At 38.5% G+C, this 25,877-nt stretch overlaps 2 protein-coding genes across 5 annotated transcripts in view; both read left to right on the top strand.

Moving 5' to 3' along the window:
- LOC124283675 (uncharacterized S-adenosylmethionine-dependent methyltransferase Rv2258c-like) overlaps positions 1-25,877 on the top strand; it is a 36,926-nt gene that overhangs the window by 8,871 nt on the left and 2,178 nt on the right. For 2 of the 4 annotated variants that reach the window (XM_046719679.1, XM_046719680.1), the window contains exons 2-5: positions 9,188-9,383; positions 10,501-10,694; positions 14,072-14,194; positions 14,707-15,620. In XM_046719679.1, coding sequence (XP_046575635.1) covers positions 9,223-9,383; positions 10,501-10,694; positions 14,072-14,194; positions 14,707-15,269 — 1,041 coding nt within the window. In that variant the 5' untranslated portion in view covers positions 9,188-9,222 and the 3' untranslated portion in view covers positions 15,270-15,620. Of the gene's footprint in view, positions 1-8,157; positions 8,277-9,187; positions 9,384-10,500; positions 10,695-14,071; positions 14,195-14,706; positions 15,621-25,877 lie in introns of those variants that run through there. The other 2 variants (XM_046719677.1, XM_046719678.1) reach the window with 2 other exon arrangements.
- Positions 23,553-25,749, top strand: LOC124283677. Its single transcript, XM_046719681.1, has 2 exons — positions 23,553-23,862; positions 25,119-25,749. The coding sequence occupies exons 1-2, from the start codon at positions 23,705-23,707 to the stop codon at positions 25,561-25,563; spliced, it is 603 nt and encodes a 200-aa protein (XP_046575637.1). The 5' UTR covers positions 23,553-23,704; the 3' UTR covers positions 25,564-25,749.

Genomic DNA, 25,877 nt, shown 5'->3' on the forward strand with positions numbered 1-25,877 from the left:
TTTACAGCAGTTTTCCATTAACACAGATTTGGAAAAAAAATCTTGCCTCTTTGATCCTCTGTATCAAAACTCAATACAGACAAGAACATTGATAGCCTTCATTTCTGAACATAGCCGTTGAGATGCTTCTAATTCAGGTTTGAATTTCTCAATCAGAAATAGACATGCTACATTAAAAATGCTGTGTGTTGTTGCACTGTAAAAAAAACAGAAAGACATCAACATACCATGTTTGCAACTAATTACACCAAAAACATTCACAACACAGGAGAGATACAAATAGCATATGGTCAGAACAGAAACAAGGCAATGCTAGTTTTACATTGAAACATGACTTATCCTTGTCAGTAGGTTAGTTCAGTTGGACAATTCAGAATACTCTTTTACATTTCTTCCAAACTGCCGAAATATAGAAAAGAAACTAGTTATTATCCCTACGAAGTGGGAGGAGGATATAGGTTTGAGCTCTGTCCGTCCGAGATGATGAGGACAGATTTTCTCAAAAACCATTATAGGTAGTTTAAGCCAAATTTGTATGTGTTTTCAGGACATGAATGCCTTGATGGAGTTAGAGTGAGTGAGTGAGTGAGTTAACATTTAACATCACATAGGCAATATATCAGCCATATCGTGACGAAAACAATTTATACAATAAAAAGTGGAAACATTTTGAGGATTAAAACCTGTCGACAATGGACAGTAAAAATACTAGGGAATCACAGAGCGAGCAGAGCTAAAACATTCCAATTAAAGAAGACAATACAGTATAAAACAACTGAAGGTAGATCACCATACTAAGGACCATGGGGACTTCAGTACCTTTGCTACCTACATGGACCCTAGTTTGATTTACATCATCCCTTCAGCAGCCAGCGATTGTAGTCAAAATTTAGCCATAATTCAAATCACCAAAATGCCATGCTTAAAATCCTGGTAAGTTTGAAATTTACTTTGAGAGTTTTGGGACTTATGTACCCTCTCAGGAGGACAATAATTTTACAGTACTTTAACCCCCCTTGAGGGTGATGGAGTTAGAAAACAGAAACTGTGTTACAATTTGTTGCAGAGTTATGGCCCTTGTCATGCGTTTCTTGACTTAGTGCATGGCATCCCCAATGGGGACAGATTTTCTCAAAAACCCTTATAAATAGGGAAACCACATGTGATTCCAAAGAGATGAAGCTTTGTGTTATAGTAAAAAAAGTTAGATCCCTCATGCAACTTAAGTTTGCTCATGGCTGCCAAATGATTTCGCATGTGTGTTAATGGTATTGTTGCAAATACCATAAACAAGGGATAAAAATTTATAACATATGCATTTGCACTGCCCAGCTTTCATTGGTAAAATTACATTTATGTCAGACTATCCAGCTTCCTTTGGGAATATTACATTTATCTCATACTTTCTAGCCTCCATAGGTAATATCACATTTATGTCATACTGTCCTGCTTCCATCACTAATATTGCATTGGTGTCATACTGCCCACCTTTAATGGGTAATATTGCAATGATGTCATACTGTCCAGCCTTTATCGTTTACATCACATTCATACCATACTGTCCAGCCTCCATCGGTAATATTACATTGATGTCATCCTGTCCAGCTTTCATTGGGAATATTACGTAAAGGGTAATGTCCGAGTAACTCTCCATTCCTTAAAATAAAGGAGCTGAGGCACTTTATTTTTAAGGAATGGAGATAAAGGCTGGACAGTATGACATCATTGCAATGTTACCCATCTGTAATATTACATTTATGTCATGCTGTCTAGCTTCCATTGGGAATGATACATTGATGTCCCACGGTCCAGCTTTCTTTGGAAAATCACATTGATGTCATGCTGTCCAGCTTCCTTTAGGATTACAGTCATACAGTCCAGCCTCCACCCATTACATTACATTTATCTTATACTGTCCAGCTTCCATCGGTAATGTTAGATTGATGTTATGCTGTCCAGAAGTCCAGGATTCCTGTTTATCCCGCTGAAGTGAAATGGGATGTAAGCTTGCACAAAAATTGGGTCTCGAACACCAGAATACGGAAATTGTTTTTGTGTGCAACACTAATTACAATGACAACCATCAGAATTTTAATAGAAACACAAATTAGGGTTTCAACTATTGTAATTTTTGTGGACAATTCTATGATATTATTGTGACCACAATGTGATGTAAAAACAGAATTCATTTCCGATTTTCCCTTTCATAAAAACATTGGATTGCATTATGATTGTATTTTTAAATGACACAGTTAATAAAAACGAAACAATGTACATCATGAGAGTTTTTCTTGAGTGGGAATTCATAGAATGACGAGTAAAAATATAATTAAAATTCTTTAATTCTCTCCAGAAGTTCTGTGTTTTGTGACTGAATGGTAGACTAATGTTTAGTCTGCGAATATATATCATTTTTAAAGAAAACTAATCTTATTTTTATTGAAAAGGAGCACCAGGGAGATGGAAGATTCAGAATTTGACGAAATCTACACTTGCTTCACATAAGTGTTTACCATTCAGGAAGGGCTGGGCAGTAGGGGAAATAATGTGGTTCAGGGACTGTGGGACAGACTAACTAGATGTGGCATTAACTCCAGTCTGAAAATACGCCATCTGGTGAAGGAGAATTTTACGTATTTCAATTGTATTTCATCGATAAACAGTAAATCTCATATATTCAGGCCATCTGCATGTGTAGGCCTTTACGAATGTACGTGTGTAGTGTTGATCTGTATGTGCTTCCCATCACCAATGTACGTGTGTGCTGATGTCCATGCGTCCGTGTACATTTGTCTTTTCCCGGAGCTGAACTCTAAAACTGTTCAATATTTCTTCACCAAACTTGGCACATAGATATATCTGGTGGTGTACTGGTGCCTTTTGGTAGTTTTGGAATTCTGAATAAAATATTTTTGGCGTTTCCGTGGCAACCAGTTTGACTTAGCCTGAAATTGGTGATAGTGCTGCTTTCTGGAGCAGAACTTTAAAAACCTTTCAATACTCTCCTTCCACTTTTCTATATACACACCTAAATATTTGACATAATCATAACTCGTAGACATAATCATGAAGAGTATTTTGCCATTGAGGGGGATATTGATGACTTTGTCTTCTTGTTATATATTGTAATGTTGTTTGACAATATATGCTGTTTGTGATATATCACTAGATATTATGCTGTCCTTCGAGGGGTGTTTTAAGAATATTGTCAGTCTCAGTCAAGCATATCTAATAGTGCACTATATGTAATAATTGATAGTAGCTCATAAATAGACGCCCATGATATAGTTGGAGTCGTACAATTGAGGTTCCGTGTGACTATTTCAATATGTTTTGTCGAATTTATTTGTTGCATCAAAACATATCTCATCTGTCAAGCTGACACACAGCCACCTGCTTATTACATTGTCATAAGTTATTACTGATTATTTTACTGGCTCTTGTGACTATTTATGAATTATCATTATTTTGAGTTGATCTTTAACGCAGGTGAATGGAAGTGACATATTTCACACATTGTTAATATATGTACAATGATAGCATATTTGTACCGCGCATATATCCATGCTTAAGCATGCTCAAAGCGCACAAAATATAATGTCATTAAGGTAAAGACCTACAGTTGAAAGGCTATCTTGAACGTGTGGTTTTAGACTGGATCTGAACGTTTGATAGTCACACAGTTTTTGAGACTCTGCGGCCATTGATCCTGCACTGTCTTTACCTTTGGGACAACAAGCCACTTTTGGGACAAGCAGGTTCTAATCCAGTGAGCGGAGAGATCGGAAGGCGTGTACACATAAGATTTGATAGAAAAGAAGGTGCAGTTCCAGTGAAACAATGGAAAACAAGACATAAAGGTTTAAACTTGGTCCGGAACTTGACTGGAAGCCAGTGGAGAGTGTACAGTGTAGGAGTAATGTGTTCATATTGTCCAGAGCGAGTCACGATGGGGGCGGTGACGTTCTGCACTCTCTGCAGCTTGGCTATCCGATGCACTGGCCAGTAAACAGTTACAATTATCAAGTTTACTCATTACAAGTGACAATACAAGCAATAATCATTATTGCTTCAATGTTTTGATTTTATATCAGATCTATTTTCGTGTCATTGTCAGTTATGCCTCTTAGTGTCAGGCCAATCTCCGCTGTGGTTAGTAGCTGCAACTAACAGTACCATAAAACTATTTTAGTTCATATATTTTAAAACATAATTCAGTCAGTTGTTGCGGTCTTAACACATTTGGCCCAGCAAATTTCCTTTACTTATGTAAGAATGTACAAAGGTGAAAGTAAAGTTATCATTGACGTTATTACAAAGAATCTGGTTTTACATAAACTGATGAAAACATCTTTCTTACATGAACATATATATAGCTACATAGCCATGTTATCTTAAAAAAAATCTATTCAATTCACCTATTAGTGATAGCTTGAAGAGTTTCTTTTCCAAGGGAACTACAAACATGAGGACGGGGTGCTCAATTCAGTTCACTTCACTATATCTCAATATCAATAGCACAGTGGTTAAAGCGTTCGTTCCTCATGCCAAGCACCCGGGTTCGATTCCCCATGTCTCCTATTCTCGCAGGTTTTCTATTCTCGCGGTAAACACGTTTTCTGCCGAGATCGCCGATGCGCGACACCTAGCGGTTGTTTACCTTGCCAACTAGTAACTAGGAAGTGGCCCACAAATCTGCGAGAGATCAAAGTCTTGCAATGTCACAAATATTGGTGAGTTTATCTACCAACTTGGACCTATCATAACTTTTTTCCACCGTTTCCAACACTCCATAACATGACTTCCTCATTGTAACGCAAGAATGGGAGAAGACTCATTTTTCGTCAATGACGGAATGCATTGCTTATCACCGGGTTCACGAGTGGTAATTCACCTGATGGATCTAGCAGATAGATGCGGATGTTAGAGGAGAAGGCCCTTCATTTAAAAACAACAAGCATTCATATGGTAAGAATTGTTTGCGTTTCAGCCGATATCCATAAGTACCACGAGAATAGGAAACGCCTTCTTACAATTTGTGAAGACCATTTCTGGTATCCCCCTGCATTAAAGTGACTTAAAACTGAAACTCTCTCGCTTGCTCGCTCGCTCGCTTGCTGTCAATGTCAATACTGCATTTTGCATTGAAATTATTTACCACAAATGTGTTCATGGGGCTGCATATTCATCCTTTCTAAAGTGGATCCTCGACTGTGATATAAGTCCAGGGTTATGTGCGTTATGTTTAGGTATATTTGATAATTTAGGTGTTTCTCATATTCACCTTACTTGTGAAGTATCAAGAAAAATAGTGATAGATTTTTTAAGAAAACAGCATCGAAATATACAAGGATACGCTAAATTATAAGTCCCAAAGTCGTCTATTTTGTTTTTTTAATGAAACACCCGGTTTACCTAATTAAACAAGTGGATGACCTCTTTAGATTCAGGCGGGCAATATAAGGTTTGGAAATTCATTCCCATCTGAATCTTTGAAGTGTACGTCTCTTCTCCATGAAAACCGTTCTATGCTCTTGACTCTACTTGTTCTTTTGGCTGTTTACCTTGAAGAAAGAAAATTGACATGACTAGTATTACAGAAAATAGAAAGGATTTAATCGACATTTTAGAGGACCGACACTGCCTCACGTATTGTGTAATTGTACATGTCTGGGGTGATGACTACGCAAGTTCAAATTTAGAAGACCTTTGGGACATGTGCAAGGTAAACATTTGAAGAAATCGATTGGTTCTAAAAAAAATAGGTCTTATTTTGTCTTTTCATTTGTATATTTTGTTGGTTTTTTTACTCGTCTGGCTAGAGATATCTGCAGATTGAAATAGAAATATAAACAGTCTTCTGTTAGAATATTTATGTGACACATGTTTTTTATTTGTTTTCAATGTTTTCAGGATTTACTGTGGAACAATCGATTTTGCCCTGAAATATGTGATGAAGAAGGCCGTGCCAAGGGTTGAGTGAATGTATCATGTTTTTTCACTGAAGATGACCAGAATGAAGGCCAATATGCATTTGAATGTGGACTCCATGAGTAAGATTATGATCAATCGAAACACAGTGCTGCTTATGCTATGAAAGGTGAATCAGTACTGACAATTTGGCAAGAACATCCACCTCACAACTGCGAACATTGTTTTTGACGTCATTGAGGGATTTTTTTATGCAATTGTTCGCAACTTTCCCAGGGGTAAATTTATGTCAGGTGCATAGCAGCGGGAAGAGAATGACATCATGGAATATTGATAGATCAACTGGTTTAATTCGGTTTTGGAATGGAAATATATAAACCCCTTGATTTCTGAAAGTTCATCACTTCATCCCTGATTTCACAGACGACATCAAGCTATACATCTCTTGGTCTCTCTCTTTTGGTTGTTTTTCTTGAAGACAGAAAATGGAAGCAGTTCACTGTGATATTCTCAGGAAGAATCGCTCTGACCTCATAACTATACAGCGTGTAGAAGACATGGTTGACAAACTGGTACAGTTTGTAGTCCTTACTATCTTCATGAAGGCTGAAATTATTGAAAAACCACAAACCTCCTTTGACCGTGTCAGAACTGTTGCCCATCTTACCTAGACGTGGACCCCAAGCTTACACCCTCTTCTGTAAAGCTTTGGAGGAATGTGGAGAGACAAAAGCCATGAAATTGCTGGGTCTGGAGACTCCAGATCCTACTGTCAAGCCAGGATCCTCGTTGTCATTTGGACTTGGGAGCTGATGTATGCAGACACCAAGACCTGTGTATGAACAATACCCCCCTTCTGATGAAGCCTTAAACTAGGTTCCAAGAACGGTTGAATTCCTTTGAGTCTTGGCCTGTGCAGATGAGTCCTAGCCAAATGGCCCAGGCAGGATTTGTGTACTTAATCAGATGGGACGCTTGCAAGTGTTTTCAATGTGGTCTCGTTCTAAGAACTGGGAAGTAGATGATGATCCCTGGGTCGAACATGAAAAGTGGTCTCCAGACTGTCCATATTTGGAGGTCCATAACAACCAAAGTGAAAGAGATTCAGGTTGAGAGAGAACGCCCTCATTCAATCAGTCAGAGCAACCGTGTATACAAAATTCAAGTGACCCTACATGTTCATCGATTTGCTATTGAAATGCCCTGAATAAATATGGTTTGTGAATGGGGCAGGCGGGCTGACAGGCTGACAATACTAACAATAGCGCGAGACATTATTCATTGCCGAGGCACATGCAGAGCTGACAATACTGTTTAGCTAACAATAGAGCGAGACGTTATTCATTGCTGAGGCAAATGCAGAGCTGACAATACTGTTTAGCTAACAATAGAGTGAGACGTTATTCATTGTTGAGGCACATGCAGAGCTGACATTACTGTTTAGCTAACAATAGAGCGAGACGTTATTCATTGCTGAGGCACATGCAGAGCTGACAATACTGTTTAGCTAACAATTGAGCGAGACGTTATTCATTGCTGAGGCACATGCAGAGCTGACAATACTGTTTAGCTAACAATAGAGCAGGACACGTTGGGTTGTTCCATTGCATAGGCTAGGGATTACAGCTCGGTCAGCACAATACCCTTTCAAGCATCTATAGAAACTGACTTCACCATCAAGTACTTTTAAGAATCATGTATTTCTCCACAGAGTTGTGTTGTTGCGCTTAATTTAAACACTTCACATCAAGAATTATTGTATGCAATAATTACTACATAATACATATTCTATTGTGTTTCTCCGCATACTGTAGACAGAAACTAGTCCTGATGTGATATCATAGGTTCCAGAAGTTTCTGTGTAATGAGGTGACACGCATACGTGATGAGGTCAGTACAAGGCAGCACACACACCTACATAATGAGGTCATGCTTCTAGGTGATTCCTTACCTCTGCATAATGAGGTCCAGGTGTTAAATTAGGTCACACGGGTGTTTGATTAAAAACACAAAATGGACGACATTGGGACTCACTACCTCTGGTAACAACGGAGACATGTTGTATCCATAATACAGGTATGTATTCTACAATGTGGCTAGTGGAACGTGTCAAGTAACCTTGATTTAATTTTTTTTTCCTTTTCTATTTCTTAAAATTATTCGTTTTCAAAACATCAAAAGTGGCACGTAAGTTATGTTTATTTGCATTGGTGTCTTGTCTGTCAGTTTCAACGGCTGAAACCTAAATACAGCAGAGGCTCTATATATGGGCATTAGTCCCGGAAACTGCATTCTGCATCGCACCACCTTCTGTTCACACCCCAGCAGGCAAGACTCTGTTCTAGGTAAAGCAAGCCCTCTCTTTATCATTTTTAGGGGGGCTTCAGCTCCCATCCTATCTTCTTGTATAATTGGGATTAAATTATTAAAAAATGCTTCTCTTACATTCAATAGTGAGTGAGTATGGTTTTACTCTGCTTTTAGCAATATTTGATAAAGGAAATGTTTTGCTCAAAACATGGGCTTGATGTTTAAAAAACAGTTGAATTATGCGTCGTGATACATGCATAAAAACATATGTGTTTTTTCAAAACCTAAAAAATTTGTTTGGACTACGGTGAATTTTCTGGCCCATTCTTGGTATAACATTCTGTAATAAAAAGATTGAAGATTTGTCTCCATCACTCTATTGTTCCGTATCTATGAATGCACCTGCCAAATTGTCTCCTGCCTTACTACACGGTGCGTCCTAATAGTCCTACTTGAGTGTGACAAAGTTAAACTGGGACGGTGTGTCATTGTATGCAGCTGCACGAAACAAGGTTGTCTTCTAGTTTACGAAAACAATGTATCCTTCGATCAATGACTAATTTCAATACTCAAAACTCAAATGTTATTTCATAAGGGATGCAGCATTCAAGGCCATATTTAACCCATGCATGCCATGTTTATACAGTGTGGTTGTATGTATTTCTAGTGTTTTTATAACTTGATATAACTGTCTCAAAGGGCGCTTGTTATCTACTCCCCAAGTTCGAGTTTTGGTATTGAGTCACATACTGAACGTTATGATGTCAGGATAACACCCTTTATCTCAACGATAAACCTGTTTTCAGGCAAACAGGAGTATATCATTACATTGATCATTTACATGAAGCTGCAAACTGTGATCAATTATATCAAGTTGATTGATTTCACAATCGCCATTTTATGGAAATATTCCTCATGAGATTTGCATAAAAATTTCATCTATCAGTCAGATTCAACACAACCACCTCTTTATTCGAGAAGATGTCGGACTACTCAAAGAAGATGATGAACCATATCGGTGGTGCAGGTGTCATGTCCTGCTTGTCTCTTGCGCGGGAACTGGGAGTGGTAGATGTGCTGATGGAAGCCAAACAGCCTCTTACATCACAGCAAGTGGCTGACAAGCTAAACCTTAGAGAAAGGTATTGTGGCAATTTCATAGTGGAAACGGTGACTTAACCAGCAATCTGTCAATAAAATACATCGTTGTGAAACCAACAATCAAACTACATACGTTAAAGACAAAGTTATACATTTTACAATTCACAATTGTACTCTAGATATAACTAAAATTACAAATCAATACACATTACTACAAGGAAATTACAATCGCAGAAAAATAGAGCTGCAGTACAAACACAATGTCAATATACTGTATACTCACTCCTGCCCTTTACTGGATCTAACAAGCAGCAACGCACTGCAATAACAACACTGTTTCACAATGAATAACACTGCCACATGCCTCGAAGACGCGGTGACAAACTAGCAACAACATTGATAGACACATTGATAGATTGGACCCATCTCACACACTTACTGTTCTGCTCAGGGGTGAAACAACTGTTGCGATAGCGATAGTATATTGCAACATACTACTGCGATAGGGATAGTCTATTGTCACAAACTATTGCAATAGTTTTTCTCTCCTTGAATTGTCTCATTTGAAGTTATTTCCCAAATGAATGTTTAGTTTATATGAAATAAAAACAAGCTGAAGTAGCTTCAGTCTCTTTTAATAACTGACAAGAGACCTGAAACCCAGATCAAGTTTGTTTAAGAGGTAACAGGGGCGGATAACTCTAAATCAGAGTGAACGAATCTTGTACTTCTTGTATTTTGTGCTGCGCATTGATCAGCTGAAGTCAATTACTAATCTATCGATAGTCACACATACTATCGACTCAACAGTTACAGCCCTAGTTCTGATCATGTACTGAAGAAACGGTGATAAACATCATTTATAGACACATTGATAGAAATATGATTTTTCTTCACATATATTGCAGAAGCAATCACAAACAGCATATACAGACACATTGATAGATTGGACCAGTTTCAAACATTTTCTTTTCTGCCCCTATTATAGTTTGACCTCAAGGTGACCGATACCATTAGAACCAGGTTACTGCCAGAACGCATTCATATAGACAATGGGAAGGGTACTGTTCTGACTATCAACTTTATACTATTACAGGACTATATATCATGAGCCTTTAGCATCACTGCACTAAATGAATGTATGGGGTTTTTTCAAAGGTATGTCCGTGAGATCCTGGGTTCCCTGTCTGTCGGAGAAGTCATCAGTGTGGACGACACGTCCACCAAGTTCCATGTTCCAGAGGATCACAAACAAACATTAGTGGCAGTGTCGGTATTTTCCAGACTTATTCCCCAGTTTGGTATGAGATATAATAATGTCAAGGCTTGTGCTCAACAACGGAACCCTGGCGGTAAGTCATGGCATATTCACCTGTGAAATTAATTTCATCTGTATGATGCTCAGAACATTATGTGCGTTTTAGTTTCCAGTCATGAGTAGTAAGACAATTATCATGAAACACAGAGGGACTTCTGTATATATAAACTGTCCTATAGTTATCAACATGTAGAAATTATTCAAGTTCATGAAATAATTGTAGCTACTGTTACCGAACTTCATCTTCTCATAATAAACAATATGGCAAAATAGTCATTTTATGTCCTTCACAAGGCGCTAATAACCATGACACACCCATTCACGTTGTGTCTATATGTTCGTTATCCTCACTATTTAGTCAATCTTTTCAAAATTCCTTTTAATTATAATATGTTAGGCAGATATAAATTAGATATTTTAGGTCCAGTATAGAGATAAAGATTCAGAGTGACAGAAAACCCAAATATGTAACACTGATTCAAAGTAAAGTCAAAATCAAAGCGTTTATTGCATGAAAGGTCATTGGCCTATATAAAAATCATAGATACAATATGTGAACATATTCATTTTGCTGTAGATCTAATCATTCATTCAATTATTTAAAACATAGATATTAACATTCAGTAAGCTGGTAGAATAATCATACAATAGAATTTCTTAGTTTCAGTGCGTGATGTACATGCAATGCAAGATCAGACAAAATTGCTTCATTTTGTAGCCAAGAGATTAGCAAAAACGGTATAACTGACATGATTAGGACAATAATGTTCGCCAAGATATTTTTTTCGCAGTAACTTAAAAGTTGGGCATAAAAATATAAAATGGTATTCATCTTCAATTCCAGAACTACACAAAGGGCATAATCGTAGACATTTCTAAATCATAATTTCTACCTTCATTGATCATTAGATTTGTAAGACCAAGTCTAAATCGAACAACTCAAATATTTTTAGCTTGAAGACAGGATAAATAATTTTTCAGGTTCTAAGGTATCTTTAAAATAGACGTAGGAGGCATAACGTGAACTGTCACTTAAAGTAGATATCCAGTCTTGCCGAAAGTTATCAGTCCAAAGTTGTCGAAAATCGGTGATAAACATATTTACATTTTCCACAGATTGTGAGAGCCATATATATCCAAAACCAAGTGAGAAAATTAACATATGGATGTGAAAAGCCCAATTGACTTTACCAAGATTATCTAAGTGCAATAGCATATTGTAAGCACGTTTGGGAAGGCGATGTGCTGGCATTCTTAAAATTCTAATCCAGAATCGAATACATTTTACGTTAGTAATCAGTGTAGAGAGTAGCGTCCACATTATCCATATACCATGGCATTTGGTGTAGACAATCCAACATTTAAAAACCTTTTACAAGCATGTAAGCGTACCTTTTCTAAAACATCTAATCTAATCTATCCCCAAATTTCTGAACAATAAGTAAGAATAGGAAGGATTTGTGTATCGAATAGTATGAAAAACAAATAGGATGGCACCATCCCTAATTTATTAGTTACAGCGAAAACACGCAAGAGAGCCCTTTTTGCCCTAAATGAAAGATCGAATGCAGATTTCTTTACATTCATTGTACTGTTAAAGAGCAAACCAAGATATTTATGATCTTTAGCTATAGAAATACTTTTTCCTTTGTAAAACCTGATTTCTTTTGCAGAGAGGGGCCCACCTCTACGAAATACAACAATTTTAGTTTTGTTCATATTAACAGCAAAACCACATTCGTCACTATAAGAGGCTAAAATATTTATTTGATTTTATAATCTAACAACTGTATCAGAAACTAATATCACTATGTCAGGAAACAGTTGAATGCCATGTTTGCCTGATTCTTGTATTTTATAAGACAATTCATTAATAAAGAATGAGAAAAGAATCGAACTAAGAACACAACCTTGTCTAATTCCAACAGGACAAGAAAAGAAATCAGTTAGGCCATCTTGATAGTTAAACACAAAATATCAAGTAAGAATACATAGACTTAACCATTCTGTACGTTTTGCCGTTTAAACCAAGTTTTCTAAGACATTCAAGCAAATTGACATGGTCCACAGAGTCAAATGCTTTCTTAAAATCAACAAATGCTATATACAATTTATGTTTACGAAATAACAGTTCTTTTGTGATAATGGTGTAAAACGTAAATAAATGGTCTTGAGTGGAATAATCTTTCCGAAACCCAGCTTGTGTTTCAGGAATAATATTTCTTATGTTAGACGCATAGTAAGTCTGGAATTCACAATACTTGCAAAAACCTTTGCTAAAATACTAATTATCGAAATGCCTCTATAGTTGTCAGGATCTTTGCTGTTACTACTTTTGTGTATAGTTGTGATGACAGATTTAGCCCAAATAGTTGGGTACACGCCTCTGTCAACATGTAGACCGACTTTATTACGAGCAAATTCAAGCAGCTCCAGCCTTAAAATATGATGTCTGTATTGCGCAATGTTTGTGCTACAATCTGTGAAGATGTCAGTATTGTTATATAACTCATACTCAAAAGTCATTTCATAAGGGATGCAACATTCAAGGCTAATGTAAGCTTTCAAAAAAGTTTTATTATTTGGAAATTTGCAATTCAATTCAATTCAATTCTTTATTCTCATAAACCACCTTGGTGGTACAAGAGCATATATTGTAAACATATACAAATACAAATTCAAATTCAAGATGGAAGTAAACAACATATTAACATTGTTTTCTGTCAAGAGATGATAGATGTAGGATATATTTTGATAGATTTACTATGTCTCGAGATGTTTTTACAGATAATATTTTCGTGAACTTTGTTTCATTGGGAAAAGAGGTTAGATGGGAGGGTAAATATTGTTTCCTCAAAGTATCTAATGCTTTGTAATGAAAAATAAAGTGGTAATTATCTGCGATGCTTTTAGAAGTGCATAGTTGACACGTTCTAGTTGCAGTGTGACGGTGATAAAATTGGTTTGCCGTTTCATCTTTCTGCGAACCCCGTTTATCATCACTATTAGAAGGACCCGTAAAGATCTTGCTTCAGCAACGAATCCTTCTCCTAAGGGGCAACCAACAGGGTCAGTTTCGGTGACTCAGTTGATGCATGTCCTCTCATCCCATTCTTGACGGCAGTCCAGGGATGTTCTTATTCAGACTCGATTACAGACCGTCTTCAGTTAGCTGGAATATTGCTTATGTGATGGGGGTTCAGAATATTATTCTCAAGATATAGTCTAATTCCTACAATGGACGGTGCTTTTAGAGATTTCAAAGGATTACAGAAATCATTTTGATGCTTTTAATTTACATATCTGCGTAAAACCATAAATACGTTAAGCTTCTGTGTTTGCGCGCATGTGCAATATGTGAAAATGTATTTGTTAATATGTCTTTCTAATGGCACAATTTCCTATTTACAGGAATGGTCTACAGCGAAAGCCCCGAGATGTTTGACATATTGAAAGAAATTTTGGTGACAGTCAAGAAAGATATGGTTGATACGGACATCCTGCCTGCCATTCCTCAGATCGCGCAAAGGTTAGGTAGGTAAATGAAATAGAATAATTAAAGTACTGGAAACGACTCAACCAATTCCGATCACAATTACACAATAGTTGTGCCATGCACAAGCGCTGTGTTTTGCATTTTTGGACAGAATTTGGAAACCTTATCTTCACACAATGTCCAATGTTTGTTTCTAAGTTTACTACCGACAAAAGGGGAACTGATGAAACGGTAGTGAAGGTATAATGGTCATTGATGATAAAACAACTGTAAAATGTATTTGAGCGTGTAGATCAATATATAGTGTGCCCGCGTGCACGATACTTAGACATCAAACTGTTGGCAAATTTTCGCTTGTCCACCATGTGCTGTTCATGCCCGATGTCAAATTTCTTTGGACTTAGACGTCACGTTAAGATGCAACGTTTAATGGTTGTATACCACAATGATAGCTCCATTTAGATACTTCGAAAGATTAGTTCTTACAGGCATGGGAAGGGTACATATACCTCTCTAAATGACGTCTGACCTTATCTCATTTCAATTACAGAATCTGGGATCAAAGTTGCGGAATTTGGCTGCGCAACAGGAGTCATCATAAACACATTAGCCTCTCGATTCAAGACCAGCACCTTCCTTGGTTCGGACGTAGCAAACGAGCCACTGGAAGAAGCCAGAGCAGATGCAAATAGCCGTGGTATTCAGAATATCACTTATAGCACTGACAATATTGACACCATATCTGATAAATACAACGAGAGTTTTGACTGGATACTAACCCGCGATGTTATTCACGACCTAACGTATCCACAGCAAGCTTTAAACCAGATCTATCGGTGTCTGAAACCAGAAGGTATTTTCAGCTTGATTGACGTCGGGATAGAGGGAGGAATTGCTGGCAACATTGGAAATGCTACATCTATGTTTTACTACTCGGGAAGCACATTTATGTGCATCCCAGAGAGCTTCCGCCAGCCTGACGCTGCAGCGCTTGGGGCAACATGGGGTGCACCTTTGGCAAGAGAGATGGTTGCCAAAGCTGGTTTCACCATCATAAACGAGTCTACAAGTCGCACTGATGAGAAGGAGGTCCACTTTGTCTGCCAGAAGTAGCTTTGGTACACGATGGGTGGTGTTTTCATCCTATGGACACTCTTGACGTACATTTATGATGCTTTGACCTATTTAGAAAAAAGTCAAGCAACGTTTTCCAGATATGTCAATGCTGCATTTTATATCAGGATATGATTCCAAACAATGTAAAGAGATTAAGCATTAATGTTCTACTTAATACACAGAGAGCTTGAGCTTTTTATATCTGTCTTCATGGATGTATACTTATTTCTGACTTTATAGTTGAGCTTTTACTGTACTGCCTCACTGATGGTACCACAATTTGCTGGCCTGCTTACAACACACATTTCAAAACACAGGCCAATTAATCATCTCGAGAATGTTGCCTTTCATGTACAATTCCCCTTTTTTCTTACTATTTTTATGGGTCATGGACAGTGTGGTTATGTCGCCATATTTTATATGCGGTGTCTTTTTTGTTTTAGCTTTTGAAAGCTGGGTATCTTTTTAACACGTACACACATACCGCTTTATCAATGAACTTATCCTGTTCGTTTAACACATCACGCACTCATTTTTATAATAATCCTTTCAGAATACTCCCGAGAGAGTGTTACCCTATACGTATGGTTACTTAAGGGAATGTAACACTTCGACTAATCGCCTTTTCACAAGGGAAGTATATTCACACAACACTTCACATACTCATCTTTATTTTAAATCATTGTATCCCAAGTGCGTAGGTCGATGCAGACTGCCGCCATATAGCGAGAATATTGCTGAGTGTGGCATTAAACAAACAACAAATGGTGAACCCTTTCGTAACACAAGAGAGAATATAACCCTACACTTACGTAAGCCTTACATTACCTCATCTTCATATCCACATCACTCTATTAACTCTTTTGAGTGCTTGTGCTGGGGATAAGTAATGTAATGTTAAGATATGGAATCAGGAAATCGGATGTCCTAACGCTCTCTTATTAATCGATATTTGGTATCTTACACCTGTATATTACGTCAAGTTACGGGTAGCCTAGTGGTTAAAGCGTTTGCTCGTCACGCCAAATACCGGATAAAGCGTTTGCTCGTCACGCCAAATACCCGGATTTGATTCCCCACGTGGGTACGTACAATGTGTGAAGCCTTTTCTGGTGTCCCTCGCCATGATATTGCTGGAATATTGCGTGGAACTAAACTCACGTCAAGTTACGCGTGTCAGAGGTTGTTGTTGTAGACATGCATTACAAATTCTGTCTTTCCTTTTTTTAATTTCACGCCTCCGTGGTAGAGTTGTTAGCAGTAAAGACGAGTGACTGACGCCGTTGAGGCCCCCTACAGGACAAAGATATATAAGACGGATCAGTCAACCAGTCCTTATTTTTAAATACTGAAAGGACTCGGGCCTATGATGATTCAATTTGTCTGGACAGTCAAATGTACGTAGTTAAGTTAATCCAGGGTACTTCTATAATTCATTAAATAAAATGCCTATGCTGTAACACGTTTAATATATTCATTTTCAGTAGATATTACTTGAATATCAATGTATAATTAGTGTTCTGTACATATAAGAACACAAGTGTATTACACAAATGAATATTACGAACAAATATTTGTATTTGGTGTTGGTCACAAAGTTTACATACTCTTGATCCGTTTGGTATTTTTGTGACAAAGATAAATAACACGGAACAGTCAATCAGTCTTTATTTTCAAATACTGAGAGGCATCATGTGTATTGTGCAAATCGTATGGACAGTGAAATATACATTGTACATGGTTCAGTTAATCCTGGGTATTTCTATAATTCATTGAATGAAAGGTCCTAGCTGTAACAGGTTTAATACATTAATATTTAGACATTATTTGATAGATAGTTCTGTACATATAAGGACACATGTTGTTTTACACAAGTGATCTAAAATGAAAAGAAAAACATTATTTGGTGTTGATGACAAAGTTTATACAATCGGTTTCATTTGATATTTTTGTGCAATTTCCTTGTTCATTCTCAAGGCCATGAGAAGTTGGGAAAAGGATTGTCTAAATTTGTAGAGAAGTGATTTTAAAGGGTACTCTTTGGTTTGGAATTTGGCTGGAACGTTGCCTAGTTGAGGTATCTCGTTCCATTTCTGAATGTACAGACCCTACAGGTTTGAGTGAACATCGGAATAAAATTATCAATATAATCTGCAGTTTGAGTTTTTCATGCATACCCCAAACCAGTTTCCTGACAATGTTATTAATAGACGGTACCCAGTTTACCCACATGCATTGTAATATAGTTGGGATCTCTGTGAGAAGGCATTTGCAATAATACCAACCAAAACCTAATCATTTGTAACTGTACTTTCACAAATATAGAGAATCTACTATTTTACCTTAAGGCATTTGAAGTGTTGGTTTTCAGCACCGCTCCCTTCCCAAATCGCTTACACATACAAGTTTGTACTCGTTCAATAGCAGCTAACTTACTCACACCCATCCCTCATTGCTATATAACAGAATCGAATTTTGTTTTTGCTTTAAATATTTGTAAAAGACATCAACCTTTATATCAACCACATCGTTCATATTTTTTAAATAAAGAAGATCTTTATCGCTTGTGTTACAGTTTATGATTCACAAAAACTCCAAGACATTTTAGTTCAGAAATAAACACCTCCGAATACTTGTATTTAGTAGCTATGTCAAGAGCCTTATTTCTATGAAACCATTTTCCTCATTTAAGTTTAGATATATCACAGCAATATATAAAAAATATCTACCATCGTTTGTTTTCATGAAAGTTAAACATGATTGTACATAAGACTTCAACAAACAATTGTCTCTGGATCCTAGAAATCATTACACTACTTTTAATAGCAAATAGGAAGAGGAATTGTGTTTAAATATCTTGATGTAATTGCATACCATCTTGACAATTACCTTCCGTTTTCAGGACTAACTGATAAAAAACAGGAACTTAGAATAACACTCCGTTACTACCTTCAAATTCATCAATTCAAAGAATCACCAATTCGAGAGTGATCTGTACATAATCAGTTATACCTTATATCATGACGCGTAGATTGATGTCTCGTGATGTAAATCACTGGATTGACACGGGTATTGTACAAACCGCCGTCGTCGTATAGCTGGAATATTGATGAGTGTGGCGTTTAGCAGCAAACAGACTAAGTATCATGACGTGTTCGGGCCCTTTCAAGCATTTTTGAAGACACAATACCCACTGCAAAGTAACAAAGATACAACATGTAAATTAGTATGAATTTTGTGCTGATGTGTGCGTGCACGCACGCATGCGTGTGTGTGTGTGTGTGTGTGAGAGAGAGAGAGAGAGAGAGAGAGCAATATTCGTCTTTAGGCTCTTTCGTTCATTAACCCCTGTCGCGAGTTAGCGCGAAGCTGGGGATATAGTATTAGGCTCCGTCCGTACGTACGTACGTACGAATTGGAATATCTTAAGAACCATTGACTGGATTCTTTTCATACTTGGTACAAGTTCATCACAGTATAAGAAAGGTCCAGTCATGTTTGGTGACCTTGACCATATTTTGAAGGTCACCAGGGGACTTTAACGTTTTACCCTTGTCAGTGAAATATCCAAAGAACCGTTCACTGGATTTGACACCAAGCTTCATATAGGGAAGGCGCAGGGCCCAGCCGATTTTACGTGACCTTCATATAATTTTCAAGGTGTTTGAAATGAATGTCCATCTATGTTTGATGAATATGTAAGATGTGTCCAAAGATTGCAACTCAATAAGTACGTGGTATAGACAAGCATACAATATTTCCTTATTTCTAGATTCTTTATATTCCATTATTGTAGCTTTTAGTCAACTTTAGTCAATATATTGTCACAACATGGAATAAGAACACAATGCAGGAATGGATTAAGAATAACCTTATCAGATAGATATGGCAATCAATATCGTAAAGGCACAATGTCACACATTTTAGACAATATTTTGGCCTATATTGTATAGATTGGGGCATATGCACTCACTTCAGCTTCCTATTGGTGCAATAAAAAAGACTTATTATCCCTTACGGCTTGCCTGAAATAGATGATTGAAACTTCGAGGCGAATAGCTTCCAAACAGAAAACTTGCTACATATCTAATGTAAACAATTTCTCCGTGCATCGAAAACAGTCCCACGCAGTGTTGTCGGTGTTTACCGAACTGGTTTCAATCAGAACTTCATATTCGTAAAGAGCTCTCCAAGGGACATAAGTCAATGGAGTTCGCTTGAAATATCGTTCGGCCGGTAGCCTGACTGACTGAGTTTGGTTTTACGTCGCTTTTAGCAATATTCCAGCAATATCACGGCGGGGGACACCAGAAATGGGCTTCACACATTGTGCCCATGTGGGGATTCGAACCCGGGTCTTCGGCGTGACGAGCCAACGCTTTAACCATTAGGCTACCCCACCGCCCCGTTCGGCCGGTAGAGGGTGCGAGAGTAGATTAATGCAACGTTGCATTAATTCATTCGAACTTTTCTAATTTAATATTGTAATGTAAATACGTATTTTTTAAAAAGTAAATAATACGGTAGTTTCCCTGAGGGGTGGTAGTTAGTATTATTGAGAGACATGCATTATTTATGTTTACAGAAGTGTGGTGTGATATAGTGCCTTTAACAGTTTACGCAATCGCACCTGATCAGCTGAGTCCACTAACTACTGATTGCTATCTCCACTAACGCAACTGGAATGGTGTTTCTTTGCAAAATTTCAGCGACCAAAATCATGTGGCAAGTGTTCCTGAATGTTGATCCAGCCTTGTCAAAACTGCCCTTGAACCAGGTCATCTGGTTCTTATAGGGGATTTGGGGCGTTGGCCCATGGGGTAGCCTAGTGGTTAAAGCGTTCGCTCGTCATGCCGAAGACACGGGTTCGATTCCCCACATGGGTACAATGTGTGAAACCCATTTCTAGTGTCCCCCACCGTGATATTGCTGGAATATTGCTATAAGCGGTGTAAAACCATACTCACCCGATCACTTTAATATGGGATTTCAATATCCATGTTGATTCTCTGTATGACTCCTTTGCTAAATCCTTTTGTGACATCTTTCAGTCTCCTACAGCACGTGTCTGGTCCAACTCAACGATCAGGTCATACACTAGAACTAGTCATAACCAAGGTAGTTGTGATATTCTGGATGTCGATGATGTTAGTGACAAACAGATATCTGATCATTCCCGTATTCAGTGCTCCGTCAAACTCACTAAACCTAAGAAGGAGCGAAAAGAAATTGTCAACAGGAAGACTTGAAATATAAACATAAGGCAGTTTTCTAGTGACATTGAATTAAGTATCTCTCTCTGATTCTTGTTGAGTTCATGATAAGACTTATGTGTTAACTACTTGCTCATCACGAATACTGAATAAGCATACTCCTCTAATGTCCAGTTCTGCTGCCATTTGTTCTCACTGTGGCTGGTATAACGATTGTGCCCGCAAGCAGAAACAGATATGCTGAAAAACAATGGCGTCGATCAAAATTGGAAATTCATCGACAGCTCTTCACAACTGCCTGGAATAAAGTCAATAAAGCTTTAGCAGCAGCCAAACGAGCATTTGTATGCACCTCGATAGAACGCAACTGCAGCAATTTCAAGGAATTATATTCCTTGTTGAACAGCCTCTTGAAGTGGGATACAAATTGTACTCAAAGCCAACAGATTTGCAGATTCTTTCCACGCCAAGATATGGGATTTTCGGCAAGAACTTATCATTAGACGTACACAGGTAGTATCCAAAGCTAAAGCAACTTCTAACCTGGAAGCCCTATTAACATGGTTGTTTAAAGCAAGTTTGGATTCTCTCTTCAGCCCATTATCCAACGTGGTCAACAGCGCATTGAGGGATGCCACGGTTCCTAAAGTTTTCAAAGAGGCAGTTGTCTCTCCTCCCATTTAAAAGGCCAATTTAAATCCAAATGAGTTACAAAAAACACTACTAGCCAGTATCTAATCTGTCTTTGATTTCAAAATGTTTGGAGAAAATTGTTTCACGAAGGCTTGAAGAGCGAGTGCAATTCATTCAAGTTCACTCATGTCTGAAAAACATCGTCCGTTATCACGGACGATGCCTTTCCTGCTATTGAATGTTCTGCGAAGGGACACCTCCACAGGAACATTTGCTAAGGATTTTGTTTTGAGAAGAATGATTTGATTTGAACTTTTTGAGGCTTCATCCTCTGAAAACAACGTTTTTTGAGTGGGGTTGCCACGGTAAATATATGATTCAGCCTCCAAGCTCCACACCCACCATGGAGAGTCAACCATGACGATGTCTCAGTATCTGTGGGTCTCCAACAGTCGAAACCAGATACCGGGTGGGTGTACTCAAGCAGGTAAATATCTTTGACAGAATCGGGCCCATTCTACCACCCGTCTAGGTGACGTCATGGCCGAAGTGGTGTGTTGGGCAAAGGAACGCTGTTCCTAGGACCAGTGCCCTCAACCAACGGAATCTCTTCCTTCAACCCACGGCAAACAGGCTGCCCAAATTGGTCGCCTGTTACGACCTGCAATGGGGTGCTGTGGACACATTCTACCCCGGGTCCACACGGGGGCGAAGATCTATTAGCGTTACCCAGCAGTAAAAAACTTTAAAAGATACTTTTTTTGCATTGTTACATACTAGGGATGGTGAAGAAAACAATGGCCAAGAAAAACGGTGTCGAAATATATGCGGATGCACTACATTAAACTCCTACAAGTGCCATCAAGGAGACGAGGCTGAAGGAGCAGGTCCGGATGTACGAGTAACATCATCAGCTGGGTACAGAGTGTATTCCACTATTATATAACCTCCGAGAAGACATGGTGTATCTATAATACTGGTATGTATTCTACCAGGTGGTTAGTGTAGGTACACATGTACACAATACATATTCACAACTGTATCTCCTCCACTTTGAAACAATGAGTCATAATTTGCATGTGACTGCACAGAGCATTCAATTTGAACGTTTGTGGGTTTCATCATCATTGTCATCATCATCATCATCTTTATTTCCTCCAAGTGTGGAGATTACAAGTAAATGTGAACATGAAATTATGTACATATTTATCTGTATATTTATATATCAGTTCATGTGGTTATAAGGAAGGGTATATGAAATGGGGAAACAGTCTTTGACGAGTAAGACGTCACACGTCACATGAGGTCTGGTGTACTTTATCACAGTGTGTTGTACACCGAGGCGGAGGCCATCAGGAAGCTGGATGTGAGCCTCAAGAACTCACTACGGCAGGATGAGTCTAGGTCGGTGGGCAGTGGCGTCCCCATTATGTAGAGCAGGAGTTGCCCGTCATCACAGGCGTTCAACATGACGTGCAGGTTGATGGGGTAGACGTCAGAGACGATTGCCCACAAAATATCCCTTAGTCTAAGGATCTGTAGATGGGTGCAGGATGTCGCAATGTTTTGGATGAGGTCCGTATATGGCGTGTCACAGTGTTGGCAAAGACGCAGGAGATCTTGGGGCGGGGCTACCCACAGGCAGGAAAGGAAGTCAAGCTACGTGACGTAGCGTCTGCTCGAATATGGCTTTCGCTTTGAATCTTTGAGGATTAGCTGCTTGGTACGTGATCACGTATTTTGTAGGGTCGGTCAATCGGATAGACATTGTTAGCATTTAAAAAAGGAGTGAGTGAGTGAATTGAGTTTTACGCCGTACTCAGCAATATTCCAGGTATATGGCGGCCATAAAAATTTGGGCTGCCCGTCATCTATATCATGTACTAGAAATGCTAATTTGCCTGTTCTGCGCTTGATGTTGCCATGTGCTGTTTGTGCAATGTTTGATATATTTCATATGGTATGTTACATCTTGTGATTAATTATAGCGACACCAAATAAATTATGAAATGGCATGAAATGTCAAATATCAGTTTAGACTTATTTCATTTGCTTACCACTTCAACTTCATGTATCAAGCTTGTGCCTATAAAACATAGACTGAACTTTGTTCGAGATCACCAGGTCTTGAAGCTAATCCCCTCAAGCTCACTACTGTGTTTTTACAATTCTACTTCAGGAACAGCTCCAGCTGAGCTTGACAAAGTTAAACTGGGACAGTGTGTCATTGTATGCCCCTGCACAAAACAAGGTTGTCTCCTCTTTACGACTACCGTATATCCTGCGATCATTGACTCCACCTGACCAAGACGTATTTAAACCGCGCTTGTTATCTTCTCCCCAAGTTAACACAGTGAACGTCACAATGTAAGGTTACCAACCTGTATCTCGACGATAAACCTGTTTTCAGGCAAACAGGAGTATATCATTACATTGAACATTTATATGAAGCTACAACCTGTGATCAATCATATCAGCTTGACCGATCTCACATTGGCCTATTTTATGGGAAGATTCCTCATGAGATTTATATGACAATTTCATCTATCAGGCAGACTCAGCACAACCACCCCTATATTCGAGAAGATGTCGGACTACTCAAAGATGATGAAACATATCGGCGGCAGTGGTGTCATGTGCTGCTTGTCTCTGGCGCGGGAGCTAGGAATAGTGGACGTGCTGGTGGAAGCCAAACAGCCTCTTACATCACACCAAGTGGCTGACAAGCTAAACCTTAGAGAAAGGTATTGTGGCGATTTCAAAATGGAAACGTTGAGTTAATTAGAAACCTGTCAGTAAATTACAGCGTTGTGAAACCAAATATAAAAAAGGACATGAGTAAAAGACAAAGTCATATGCTTTAAAATAAACAATTGTATTCTAAACATAAGTAAGATTACAAATCTATAAACATTACTTCAAAGGAATTACAATCGCAGAATGAAATAGCGGCAGTACAAATACAAGGGCAATATTCTGTATTAAACGTCAAGCACATTCCTGCCCTTTACTGGGTCTAACAAGCGACCACGCACTGCAATAACAACACTGTTTCACACTGAATAACACTGCCACATGCCTTGACGACGCGACCGCCTCCGTGGTGTAGTGGTTAGAGCGTCCGCCCGGAGAGCGGAAGGTCGCGGGTTCGATCCCCGACCGCGTCATACCAAAAGACGTTAAAATATGGTACTTGTTGGTCCCTGTCTCGCGCTCGGCATTAATGGGTACAACAAGGACTGGTCGGCTCGGAGTCAGTATAATGTGTCTGAGTGGGGTATTCATGCTTCACTGCGGCATGGTATCTCAGTGGGCTAGCACTATAAAACCAGCTTCAGTCTGGGCTAGTACAAGCAGCCGCACATACACATACACACGCATGCACGGCGTCATATGAGCGAAATATTCTCAAGCACGACGTAAAACCCAATTCCACCACCACCACCACCACCTTGACGACGCGGTGACAAACTAGCAACAACACTGACAGGCACATCGGTAGATTGGACCCATTTTTCTGTTTTGCACATGTACTGAAGAAGTGGTGATAAAATCACATTTATAGACATTGAAAAATTGGACCCATCTCACATTTGATTGGCACATTGATAGATTGGTCCCATCTCAAACGGTGTCTGTCCAGCACATGTACTGAAGAAGCAGTGACAATCAACTTTTATAGACACATTGATAGATTGGACCCATCCCATAAAATATTTTTCTTCACATGTATTGCAGAAGCGGTCGCAAACAATATATACAGGCACATTGATATATTGGGCCCGTTTTCTTTTCTACCCCTATCATAGTTCTACTCACAACCGCCACATTACCAATACCATAAGATCCACTGACTACCAGAACGCGTTCATATAGACAATGGGAAGGGTATTGTTCCGAACATGGACTTTATACTATTACAGGACTATATATCATGAGCCTTTAGCATCACTGCACTAAATACATGTTCTAATGACATACATTGTATGTTTTTTCACAGGTATGTCCGTGAGATCCTGGGTTCCCTGTCTGTCGGAGAAGTCATCAGCGTGGACGACACGTCCACGGAGTTCCGTGTTCCAGAGGGTCACAAACGTACATTAGTGGCAATGTCGGTATTTTCCAGAATTATACCCCGGTTTGGTATGAGATATAATAAAGTTAAGGCTTGTGCTCAACAACGGAACCCTGGCGGTAAGGTCATGGCATATTCACATGTGGAAATATATCATCTGTATGATGCTCAGAAAATTGTGTGCGTATGTGCGTTTCTATTCCTAGACAGTAGTAAGTCAGTTAAGACATTTATCATGAAACACAGAGGGACTTCTGTATTTACAATGACCGAAATTTGTCGTTATGTAGAAATCATTAAAGTTCATGAAATAGTTATAACTATTGTTACCGAATTTAATCTTCTCATAATGAACAATATGACAAAATAGTTATTTTATGTCCTTCATAAGGCGCTAATAACCACGTTTCACTCATTGACGTTGTGTCTATATGTTCGTAATCATCAGTATGTAAGTAATGCTTTCGAAATACCATTTAATTATAATCTGATGGATGTTAGGCAGATATGAATAAGATATTTTAGGTTCAGTATAGAGATAAAGATTCAGAGTGATTTCAACATTTGTAGGGGTCCAATTACATAATCTCATTTTTTCCCTATTATTCCCAAGTTTATCGTTTCTGGTAGGTCCTGCAGACCGACTTTTTGACCAGCAAGTTAGACCAGCTCCAGCCGTAAAGT

This window comes from Haliotis rubra, unplaced genomic scaffold (genome assembly GCF_003918875.1).
Source record: "Haliotis rubra isolate DU_JTF1 unplaced genomic scaffold, ASM391887v1 Scf32, whole genome shotgun sequence".
Taxonomy (NCBI): Eukaryota; Metazoa; Mollusca; class Gastropoda; order Lepetellida; family Haliotidae; genus Haliotis; species Haliotis rubra.

Bases quoted from the DNA above. Each gene is read 5' to 3' on its own strand.
- LOC124283677 (XM_046719681.1), top strand. From the start codon at position 23,705: ATGTCGGACTACTCAAAGATGATGAAACATATCGGCGGCAGTGGTGTC. The intron at 23,863-25,118 runs GTATTGTGGCGA...GTTTTTTCACAG, and splicing joins AAGCTAAACCTTAGAGAAAG to GTATGTCCGTGAGATCCTGG.